The 12,999-nt window shown below is 33.2% G+C and overlaps 1 protein-coding gene across 1 annotated transcript; it reads left to right on the plus strand.

Moving 5' to 3' along the window:
* Positions 1-442: 442 nt before the first annotated feature.
* Positions 443-11,854, plus strand: ANGPTL5 (angiopoietin like 5; the record flags this gene model as incomplete). The annotated part of the gene is made up of 8 exons (XM_083855840.1): positions 443-544; positions 2,269-2,419; positions 3,420-3,523; positions 3,906-3,999; positions 4,763-4,863; positions 9,114-9,234; positions 10,262-10,447; positions 11,535-11,854. 8 exons carry the CDS (start codon positions 443-445, stop codon positions 11,852-11,854), a joined length of 1,179 nt encoding a protein of 392 aa, XP_083711966.1.
* Between the last annotated feature and the right edge of the window lie 1,145 nt (positions 11,855-12,999).

The following is a 12,999-nucleotide window of genomic DNA, read 5'->3' on the forward strand; positions in this document are numbered from 1 at the left end:
CAGCCTGTTTAGTGCACTACCACCACAACAATACAGACTCCTTAATTTTAATGATAAAAAAACTTGGTAAAAATTTGAAAACATCTAGTAATACTAGTTTTTATTTCAAGTAGCCTGGAACACTCATACCAAATATCCACAAATGCTCAAAGGTAGCATATAAGAAAGTCTGTCAGAGTTTATCACAATGAAAATATATATGTTTAATGTGTCATGTAGAGGTGATAAGCAGTAATTTTACTCAGGATGCAAGTACTAATATATAAAATCTACTCTGCAGTTGAAATGTGGTTTATTAAATCCAGGCAGTAAAGGAGTGATGTGTTGGCTGCCCTTTGTGCTGTAGACATTCCCAAATAGTTAGATCAGGCCTTCATAGTGTACAATTCTTTCCACAGAAATTTGAAACTCATCAAAACATTTGCATTTCTTCAAGTAAAAGATGAACCACCACTTTAGTGTAACTTCATTTATTTGTCTTAATATTTTTTTGTTTAGTTTAGGAGAGACTGTCATGAATAATGGCGAACCTTGTTCACCTAAGGTAAGATTTTCTGTTACTTTGTTTACATAAGATAATGAATGTAACTGAAGGAATTCTCAGAAAAGTGACAGTTGTTTTAAAAATATGGATTGCATTATTCAAGATAGATATGAAAATACAGAAGGATCAAGTATTTTCAAATAGAGAAAAGAAACTAAATTGAAGGTGTAGGAATTCAGTATATTAGAACATTTTGTGTTAATGTCCTGTATCACAGCTCAGTTGTTATGTCATATTTTTAATCTCATCTGCATGACTTTAAATGCAGAGTAAGTATTGTTTTTGGCAGAGTCAGTTTTTGCTTGAATTGCTGAGATGAGACTGAATTGCTTGTTTCATGTTGGCTTTCGTTAAAGATAAATATTGATTAAAAATATGTGCTTAACAGTGTTTAATTGAACATCTGGTGAGTAGCTGTGATAGCCCTGGAACAAGCCATAATTTCAAGTGTCCTATTTATAAGTTTCTAGAGATCTGTTTATAACTCTTACATAATTTCTCTTCCTTTATTTTGTGCTTATTTCAAAATTAAAGAAACATATTCTTTTACTTCTCTACCATTCTCCAGGCACAAAATGCAATTATATTAGTGATTCAGAAACCTTTTTTTTAAAAAAAATCCTTTGTTAAAAGTTTTTTGTAATTTTTACTTTCACTTTTTAAGAGCAAAAATCAGGGGAAAAACCATGTTCAGTGCTTGCTGGTGTAGTACCAATTCCAGAAAGAGAAAACTGGAGCAGGAAAGAACAACTATGTTGAAGATGTATTCAAGTATAAATAAATTTTGTTTTTCATTAAAATCTTGACATTTCTAAGGATCCTATTTACATTTGAAAACACAATATATGAACATACTACAAATGATTTGCTGAGATTATGAAATCAGCAAACAAAGATTCATACAAAAATATGTTGCTTAGTCTTTTGACAATGACACATATATTTGGAATTACTTTTAGTAATTACTTTAAGTGATGATTCAGAGGCATTCCCTTATTTTATGTCATATGGCACCATGGAAGAAAACTATTAAATATGAAAATATAATTTTGAAATAACAGTAATAGTGTAACTACTTTTACGAATGCTATTATTGTTACTATTTCAGATAATTGTGTGCCCATGAATACTGTCCCTTTACTCTTTCCCCTATAAGAACTTTTAAAATATTTTTTAATGCTTGAATTGGGTCTGCACGTGGGTCACAACTGCCTGTGTGCATAAGGTAAAAACTTATGCAAGTATTTCACTGATCAGCATCTAAATAATGAATTTAGGGATTTTCAAGAGTAAAAGTATTTTGCTAATATCAGGTAAATCCAAAATCTTGCTCCTTTCCAGTGAAAATAAGTTCCTTAGCATTTGAGATATCTTTTGGGTGTGGTGATTCCTAAAATGCAGGATTTGCAAATTCTTGCCTCCCACTTAGAGTGCTCACAACTAGAATAACTCACCAGAAAAGGTGGTGAGTTGGGGTTTTTTTTTTCATTTATAGAAGTTATTCTTTACCTCTGACATTACTTTTTTCTTGTGAGGTATGGCTAAGCAGAGAACATCTAATTGGTTTTAGGCCTCACCTCTGTCAATTATCACTCAATACAGCTTTTGAAAAACAGGGTTTGAAGGAAGTCCTGTGAAGCAACCTACTTCATTTTGACAGACTGAACTATTTTATGTGTGCTTTATGTTCAATTTATTTCCCCCTCCATTGTTTGGTACAACAGGACACGAGGAATGTTGGAGCTGTGGAGGAACCACTCCAGGCAGAAGAGAAAAATAAATCTGCAGATATTTCAAAACAAAAAGAACAATGCTGCTTTGTACCATGTGATTCTCAAGCTAAAATTTTACAAGGAGACAAACATTACATGTGCAGTATGTATTCATAAAGAATACTTTTAGTGATGAGCTGTGCAGTGCCATGCTATGCAATCCTCTCCTCTCCTCTGCTATGCTATGCTGTGCAAATTTATTTTTTAATCTTCTTGAGCACACGTGACAGCCTTGTGACCCTGCTGCCCAAACTGTGTATTGTCCAGAAAATCTGGAGTTCCCTGTTTTTGGGATGCAGCTGGTGTGACAGAGTAAAACCATTGGTGAAGACAGGCAAACCCAAGCAGCTGCACGACCCACCTAGATCTGTTACCCGCTGAATGTCAATGTCTCAATTAGAGAGGAAGAGGATGATGTTTGTTCCTCATTTAAATGTCATAGCTGGATGTGGGGGTGTAAGTGGGGGTAGTTAGTTAGTTAGCTAGTCAGTTACATGGCAGTAAATGTGTACTGCGCCTTACCTTTTTATAGAGGCCTTACACAGGATATTCTCTGCTCACTACCTTGACAAACTACGCAGCAAATTATACAACCAGCTTCCAAAAATAATTATGTAAATCTTTGGTTTTCACATATGATTAAAAAAAAAATCTATATATTATTAATTATATGCCATTATGATGATGATCATGATGATAATGATTTTTAGCATCAGGGCAAAAACCAGTAGTACAATGAATGAGCAAACGTAAGGTGACAAGAAACCTTATATATACCTGTCTTTCATCATATGCATTTATATTTCTGTGATATCCATTAACTGGTTGTCCAGTTTACCCAAGGATAAGATTAATTTCTTTTCCTAAACATGAGAAAAGCCATAACTTCTTAAGATGTCTTTATTTCAATCAGAAAGTATGAAGTTTTTAGCACCTTTGGCTTTAATCTGTGGTCTCTGTATTACTTCCATTTCACTTTTAGGTGCTGCAAGATAAAACACTTTCAGTATTCACTTAGATGATATAAATAAGTATGTTGTCATTTAGTTGAGAATATATCTAGAGTTATGAAAACAAAGTGGATGAACATATTTCTTTTGAAGGAAATTTGCAGAACTCTCTTGCTGAATATGCCAGAAGTACAAAAAAGCTGGTAAGAGACATGATGGATGATCAACAGTCTTCACTGGATTACCTTTCTAATCAGGTACTTTTTATCTTCATTATAAAGATTTGTATTTTTTATTTCTCACAGCAGGTGTTGTCTTTCTGAGGAAAAATAGGGCTCATTAAATCATTGAATTGTCATTAAACCAGTAGGATTAGATAGAGTGCCTTATCATCAGTCCTTGTAGCTCTGGTAAGGTGTGAATTCCATTTCTATGAGGAATGGTAAGCACCCTGTTTCCCAACTTAATGTCATACATTGCACTAGGAAAAGTGGAGGACCATTTCTTCACATTGGTACAAATTACTACACATCACAAAAATTAACTTCAGATTATGTTTTCTAGGAGTCCGAAAAAATCTTTAGAATGTACAATTTCTCATTGCAACTTAATTAAAGATTTTTTTATTTGAATTTGCAGGTAAATGAACTCATGAACAAACTTGTTCTTTTGAACACAGTAATTTTGAGAAAACATCTGGATCCACTTCCTTATAAAGCAGTTCAATCTCATGGTAAGTATTTTTCAGATGTAGTCTTGACACCATCCCTTTTATCTATGAATCTTGAAAAGGAGCTAATTAGAGCAAAGGTAGGCAATTGTAACATTGACATTTATCCTGTATTTGTCACATATAAACTCTGGAAACTTGAGAAGCTGTTTAAAAGTCTTATAAATACTGCTTTAAATCATTTGCAACTGACAACTCTAGGCATCCTATTTAGCATGCTGATTTTTATATAAAATACCAAATATGATTATCAGCTAATAAGTGATCTGAGGCTGCTGAATGGGACGTTCTTTTGCAATGAAATAAAGTGTGCTCTGCATCTGCAGTATCCTTGTTCAAATGTTTTTCACATATACTTTATAATGGAAAAGCTTTTACAAGTATTAATACAGATATCTTTAGGAAAAAGACTTCATTTCTCAGATGTCTTTTTCACAGTACAGGTGTTATAAATAAAATGAAAAAAAATCTGTAAATTGACTGAGATATATAATCTTTAATTTCATATAGGTATGTATCATATTTATTAAGATTAGAAGCAACTTTGTCTATACAGGGTAATTTGTACTTAGAATTTGAATGGTGTTTAGAGAGTTTTATTTTCCAAGATAAATTAATGACAAAGCATGATTTTAAAGTTTGCATGAGAAGAAAATTTTATTTTAAAAAATTCATGCCACCAAGAAAAGTAATATTCCTGGATTAATCTGTATTTTTTAAAAACATATTTTGCCAATGAACTTCCTTGAATACCTTTTGTTTCTAGGTTTGGACTGCACTCATATTAAAGATACTGTTGGTTCAGTTTCAAAAACTCCAAGTGGTCTGTACATTATCCATCCAGAAGGATCAAATCATCCTTTTGAGGTAATACATTTATTATTATAGTCAAATTTCCTTCAGAATATGTATTTAGAATATTTTTAAAAGACTTAAAGAGTTTTCCATGACAATTTCTCAACAGATGAATGAAAAATGTATTAAATTATATGCACATGTGTGCTATTACTATAATTTTGACAAGTTACTTATGTTCTACAAAGAAATTTAATCTGTCATAAGAGCCAATTTTCAGTTTTTATATGCAGTGAAACATACCAAAGAGGAAAACCCAAGGTGTTTTCCAGCACCTCTTTTGGATATGGAGAAGAGCTGTTCTTTTCTGTTTTAGAGATGGAAAACTGAAGAACAATTGACTGATCCATTTGGCTTTTAAGATGGAGCTTTTAGATTTTGAGTGATTCTGCTGTCTAACATTGCCTTCTCTTGTGATGGGACTCCGTTGATGCAGAGTCATCCAAGTGTAGGTGCAGATGTGCCTCGGTTTGAGGAGCAGGTGCTTAGCTCTTGTCTGAGTATAATTATAATCCAGTCTTGAGGCACAGAGGCATCTAAAATTATGATTTTCCCATCCAGTTTGCAGGATTTATGTTCCTGAGATGAAAATATATATCGCTAAAACAAACTGCAGTAATCATGTTTCCTGTCGCTGCCTGCAGTTTATGTAATTGCTCAGATTAATAGTGCTCATCTAGATGAAGAGAATTTTGGGTTAATTTCTTCAGACTCAGAATATGAAGATCCTTGGAGAAACAAGGAATATTTTGGTTTATGTCTTTATTTCCATTTCATGTTTTTCTATTCAGAGTAGGCCTTATGAATAGTGGAAAGGCAGATATGGCACTTTCAAACATTCAACTTTGCTGTGCAGGTTGAAATCGTTTTTTTGAAGAAAAAATGAGGAATTTAAACCAACTAATAGCTAGCAAAGTTTAATATCTAACTTCATAGTGTTTCTTTATATATAACAAAGGAAGGATTAATCCCTTTATCTCTAGCCAAGAGGAGCCCTTCAAAATGCTACAAAAAGGAGCTTAAACTGGTTAAGAAAAGGTTTCAGAATTTTGCTGGCATCTCAAAAGAAAAATTTGACTTGATTCTGCAACCTTTGATATAAAAACCTGTCATTCTCTCTATACAATGCAGTGAGCTCAGGAAAAAGATCTGTAACTTATCAACAAGTCCCTTCCATGTAAAAGAAAGGCAAAGACATTCACAGAACAACCATATTTGTAGTATGAACAAAATGCTACCGTAGCAAAAAAATTATCCATTTCAGAATTTCTTCTGGATTGAAGGTAATTCCAGAAACACAGAAGAAAAATCATAGCAAATTGATTAAAAGAACAAGGTAATAATAAACAATGAGAAGAATATTTGCAGTTGTGAGTGTCCCATTTCTTGTCTGGTAAATGTTACACAGAACTTAAAAGACAGTGCCAAAAAGCTCTCACACAGAAAAATATCTAAAATATGTGTTCCATAAAGAATTTATTTTAAGGAAAACTATTTAATGTGAATTCTTTCATATGTTGAAGCATAAAAGGAGTACAAGAGAAATGATAGATAGACAAATATATCAAGACATTAAAATATAAACAAGAAATTATAAAGCATCTCTTAGAGGCTAATAGGCAAGAGTTCTAAATTTTGCTGCAGACCAGCAAAATAAGAGAAATTACAGAGGCAGAAAAACATAGTAAGAAACTAAAAACCAGAAAACAAACCCAACATGAAACAGTTTATTTCAATGGGGACCTTTGCAGCAATAAGATGCCTTTTTATGCAGTGGAACCTAAATGAAAATGTGTTTAGAACAATATGCATAAAAATGTCAGTTAAATGCAAACTATTTAGACAATGTGATCCCATTCTTATTTTTCATGTTTGATACCTCATGTTTCCAGAAGTGAGTATAGATTTGATGCTTAGCTTGGGCTAATTGAACTCCACATTCAAGGAGCAATAAGAATATCTGGCTTTACTGGTAGTGGGATGTTACTCTCACCTCAGAAATTTACTCTCAAATAGCCTTTCACCTGAGCATTTATTCATGAAGTGATTAAAACCAATTTCACTTTTGGAAGAATGAACCATCACCCATTTCTGATACATTTTTCAATCAGTAAATTTAGATCAATGATATTTTTCAGTTGGATCAGACAAACTAAACAGTTGTTTAGAATATACCTCTTATACATACTGCAGTTGGAAAGGGAAGAAATATTTAGTGGAAGTGTCATCCTCATTTAATTTAGGTTGTGCCTGGCACCCTTCATACCTTTCATGATATGAGACATAGAGCAAACTGTAAAGCAGATTAACTATTGTAAGGCTTTACAATCGCAACATTTCCGTAAGGGATTAAAAAAACTACACAGCTGTAACTGTATTTTTTTTTATCTATCTAATATTTTTATTTAGCTGGTGTATGTATTGGTGCTGTATCTAACTGGATAATGACATCTCATGTAGAACCCTATTTTCTCCTTCTGTGAGTTATCAACACTCCCACTGATTTATATTGGACCAAAGACTGATGTTGTGAGCAAGTGGGCTCCTCATAGTATTTCTGACTCATAGTCAGAGGAGTAGCCAAGCATGCAATCATCTTCTCAACACAGTGGATGAGGCAATGGGATTATTTTGAATGAGGTTTAGGTATTTTCATCTAAATATTCACTTTGGAATCTTCTATATTTCTTTTTATTCCAGTTCTATCCTCCTTGGGTGACTGAAATAAGCATGTGATTCTCCAGGGAATAAAGGTTGCAATTTTTTTCATGCACATGAACCTCACTATGATTCATTTAGTATTTGTTTTGCAAGAATTGTTCAAAGTATCTGACTTGAAGATCCAAGATCCCTCATGTTGTATTAGATGAAATTGCAGCTCTGTCCTGTTGCTTTCATGTCATTCACTGAGAAGACATTGTTAAATCAAAGAGGCTCCAACTGCGATGTTGATGTTTTCTTGCTAAGGAGCAAATCTGATTTCCTGAAAAATATCTGGCAACTACAGGCAATGGAGGTGCAACATATAATGCTCAATCTGCCACAATTTTTTTTTTTTGGAGGGTTAAACTGACTTATACCTAGTTTCCACTTTTATCAGCTGGCTAAGACTGCAAATCTCTCTTTTCTGAAACATGTTTCATTTTGTACATTTCCTGTAATGTCAAAAAAATTTCTTACTTTATTCCATCACTTGTGCATTGGCTTAATGTTATCACAGCCAACATTATGTTCTGAACTTGCTTTTGTTACCACAAGAAGCTGACTGGCTTGCTACCTATAAGCATTTTCCAGGTTAATTCTCCTGATATTAGTCACATTTGGAGACAAAAATGAGCCCCTGATATTGTAGTGCAGTGTATAAATGTGCAAAATGATCTTTTTTCATTAGATTCCCAGACTTTATAATCCCTATTAGAACTGATCAAGATTTGGCACTGCAGATACACTTAGGAAAGTCAATTACATATCTTGAGTTAGATGCGTTGAAGAGAAAACGTGCCACGTAATGTGATATTCCAAAGCAGAGCAGATGGCAGCTGGACTGCTGCCATTTGACATATTGCTGGGCACAAATTTTAGCAAAGACTCATAAAGACTCATAAATTTGAGAGTTGTTCTTACGTGTTCAGTGGTACCGCTCAGTTACAGGCAGTTAGATGTTCACATTGGGACTTCCCTGGATAGGGGCCACTTCTTATGTAGAGGTTTTTGCTGCTGCAAATTATTGTTATATGCTGGGTTATTGCTGTCACTGTTTTCCATTTCCTCACCCTTATTAAAGGCTCTAAATTTCCCAGGCACCACAAACACAGTGTTCTCTGGAAGAAGACATGATGGTGATGGAGAACATATAAGAATCTGTGTCTGTTTTGCTTTGCTGAAATAAAAGTTCATTCAGTGTTTCTACCTGTATCGATGATATTCTGCTGATTGATACATGATACATTGCAAGTTGCTTTCCTTTCATGCTATAAATGTTACAGTGACATTTATCAAATCTTATTACTATATCTGTTGTGAGCAGACTATTACACGCAGCAGTTTCTACTGGATGAAGAAATACCCAAATCAAACCTTTGAACAAAAACATATAAGAAAATACTGAAGCTTCATTTTTTTTATTTTCTTAGACCTTTTTAAAAAGATATTTGAAAAGTATGTTACTTAGCAAAATTCTGAATAATCCACCTTTATTTAATTAAAATGTGTTTTTCATAAGCTGCTTCAAGAATACCTAATCATGTCTATGTCTATTTTAGGTTTTGTGTGACATGGATTTTCGAGGAGGTGGATGGACTGTGATTCAGAAAAGAACTGTTGGAATTGTTCAGTTTCAGAGAACATGGTCTGAATATCTGGATGGATTTGGTGATCTTAATGGTATTAATTTTAAATACTCTAAAGTCCTTTTGATCCCACATTTCTCCTGTTTTTATGTGAGCTACATTCCACTAAATTGTGTGGTAGTTTTAATAGTATAAAGTTCTTGTTTCTGAAAAGTCTTATTTTTATTTAAGAATTTTTTTCATCAAATCAGTTCTGTGATCTTCCCAATAATGACTATTACCCCACTAGAGTCTTTAGCTATTGTAATCTCACAATAGTGTTTAAAATATATTTTCAGCTTGAAATAATTTACAGATTGTATTTTGTCGCTTTTCAGATTAAAAAAAAGTGCCTTTGTTGGTTTGAATCACTTTTGCAAAATATTTCCTTAGAGCAGAGAAAAATCAATAATATTTCACCATAGGACATGCAAAGTTATAAACAATGGAAATATTTCAGTAGCCTATACCAACACAACTATGATATTAATTTTTTATTGCCACCTTTAATCCTGCAAGTCTAAACCCATTTGCTTTTTCAGAAGTTTATCTGGAATTGCAATGGAAGCATGCAGCTTTTCTGTACAAAGAAGTGCAGCTCATATGAGGCTACAAGTGTGATGATTTATGGAGGCAGCAAATCTTGAGAACAGGGCTTAAATTTTGAGAATAGAGTTTGCAATTATTTTGCATTTCATAGAATGCTAACATTTATCATATCTCAGTATTGCCCTTAGGAATGCTACTGAGCTCTGAGCTCTGCTCATGCAGGTGGATTTTTAGCACATCCAATTTTTCTGGTCTTCTAAGATGCATTGCAGATGAATATTTGAAATCTATCATCTGGACAATTTTCTAAAAAATATCACATAGAAAAAAATGATGCACACATGGGAATTCTGCGGGATTTCCTGAGGAAGTAGGAATATTACTCTGTTCCTTCATTAGTCTTTCAAAGGAATATAAACCTATCATCCAACTTCCATTGCATTTGATTCAGGAAGGAAAGTAAAAAATCAGGAACAATCACTTTTTCTTTTACAGTTTCCATTTCTAGACTATATATTATATTTCTCTTTAAGGAGAATTTTGGCTTGGACTGAGGAAGATTTTTGACATAGTAAATCAAAAAGCCACTCATTTCAATCTTTATGTGGATTTGGAATCAGAAAATGAAAAGCATGCCTATGCATCATATGATGGATTTTGGATAGAGGATGAAACATGTTCTTTTAAGATCCATTTGGGGCATTATTCAGGAAATGCTGGTAAGAACTTCCTTCTTTGAAGTATTTAAAGGTAGTTGTTCCCTTTCTTAATATGAAAAAATGCATTCAAAAGAATAATAATTCACTTAAAATTTTATTTCTAATGTGTTTTTCTCTGGTATATAATGAACAGTTATGCAGATAAATTTTTAATTGTATAATGATCAGTTATGCCTGTAATAAAAAAAGAGAAAATTGAATGGGATACATATAAAGTAAATAAGAGATTTTGTGGGTGTTAGTGTTTATTTACCTAATTTACAATTAGGTTTCTTTACCTGATGGTACAATTATTTAGATCGCCATTATCTCATCACAAATGTCATCAGGCAGTCTTCCTGATGATGCTTTGGATAATTCAGAGGTGCCCAGATAGTCATATACAAAGGATAGAGAAAGAAAGTGACTGGAATAAAGCTGGCCCACAGTGTGTACACAGTTGCTGGGTGATACATAGACACAAATTAATTCCAGACCTCCCTTAATAGCATAAATATAGTAAGCGTGCAAAGATTTGCATTTGCATCATGTCTTACTGCTTTTTTCCATGTTATGCAAGAATGGTCTTTATTATCAATGAAATAGTTACTCTCTAAAGGTGTTGGTGCTTTACTCTGTATTTGTGAAAAATACTATTTCTTCAGTAAGTTCTTTAGTAAGACAACAGAGACAGTAATAACTGACCTTTGTGTTTTAACAATTCCATCTAGTTTCATGACTCACTCTGGGGCTTTGGGCATGTTACTGGAAAATCTGAAGTTATAACCCTTTTTGTTTACTTTTATCATTTCTTCCTCTGTCTTTGAGAAAGAAGCCTGTTTGTAAACTTCATAGCCAGCATGCATCACTAAAAGCAACAAAAATACAAAGATGTTTCATTGAATTTCAACTTCTTCCACATTTCTCAGTGTTTTATTCTCTTTTTTCCTACATCTTTAGCACTTTTACAGCTCATTAACTGTTGCTCTTGAACTGCTTTTGAAAAATTCTACTTTTCTAATGAATTCAGAAGAAATGTGTGCATCAAGTAAGAAACATTTCTCTGTACATGACTTTTTTATTGTTCTGTTTTATCTGTTGTACTTAGGTGATGCATTTAGAGGCTATAGAAGAGAAGATAACCAAAATTCCATGCCTTTCAGCACTTTTGACGTTGATAATGATGGATGCAGGCCAATGTGCACTATTAAAGGACAGCCAGTAAAGAGCTGCAGTAACTTCAGTGATAACACCGGGTGGTGGTTCAACAAGTGTGGCCTTGCAAACCTTAATGGTGTTCTTCACTACACAGGTAGATTCCTTGCATCTGGGATTCACTGGGATACATGGACAATGAACAAAAAACCAGTCAAAATTAAATCAGTTTCAATGAAAATTCGGAGAACCAATTATCCATATTTCCATTAACATATGAAAATAGAAATATCTCTCTCCTTGCAATTATGTGGAGTGGTGTATCACTACAATCATAAATACCTTTTGCCTTCACTTGAACAGTTCAGTCTTAAAACTTTATTAGATATTTCTATAATACAGTTACTCATTTTTATTATGAAATGTTAGCATTTATAGTGTTATAGCTTGAAAAAGAAGGTCCTAAAAAGAACTGGGTTTTCAGAAAAAGGATTGGGTGTTTGGTCAGGTTTTATTGAATTGCCTCTTGGAATATCTCAGAACCAGCAGAAAAAAATATAAAAAGAAGTATAATGCTGACTTTTGAATGTGCTCTTTCTATGCTGTCCACATATCTAAATTGGCAAGAAGTTTCAGCAAAATTTATTTTAAAAAACCATGTACCTGCCATTTTCATCGTAATATTTTGGAAAAATACTTAATCTTAAGTTAAATTTCCAGAATCAGCTTTTCTTTCTATATTCCTTATCAGACAAGATAACAATTGTTTCAATGTATAAATAAGGCTTTTTATAGCATCAGAACCCGATTTTTATACAAGTAAGGTTGATAGTGACATTCAAGAACAGTTTTTATATTTAATTTTCGCCATCAATATATTTCATAATTCATTGTCTATTTCACAATTGACTACAAATGAACTTTTTTTAAGGGGAAACATACAGCTTTTCATATAGCCTTTGCAGTTTTAATTTTTGGGTATATGGGCCTGATCTTATGTTTTCCATTCTTAGTGTTTTCCAGAATGAGTGATCATGTGGTAATGAATTAACCAACTTAAGTTATGTAAACACATTTAAAACTAAGGCTTGTGAATTCTTTGAGTTTCTGTCAGTAAAAATGGAATAATATCAATAAAAAATGTGAATATTGTCAGTACAGTGTTTCTGGCATCTGGTATCAAATCTGTAGCAGCTAGGCCTGCTATTTCTTGTCTTTACTTCAGATTCAGCAGACCAGCTCTGTAGTAGAATGTGGAATGAAAATAATTAAAAACTCCATGAATTTCCTCTTTGCTGTTTTTCATTTTAACCGAGCATTAATATAGTGAACAGAAACTACCGATTCAGAACCACCAGGGTTTAGGACTTCTTCCCAAAGATTTATGCAGCCGTAGGAGGAAACAAAGCTTTTCATAG

The sequence above is a fragment of the Zosterops lateralis genome (assembly GCF_965231275.1).
Source record: "Zosterops lateralis genome assembly, chromosome: 2".
NCBI lineage: Eukaryota > Metazoa > Chordata > Aves > Passeriformes > Zosteropidae > Zosterops > Zosterops lateralis.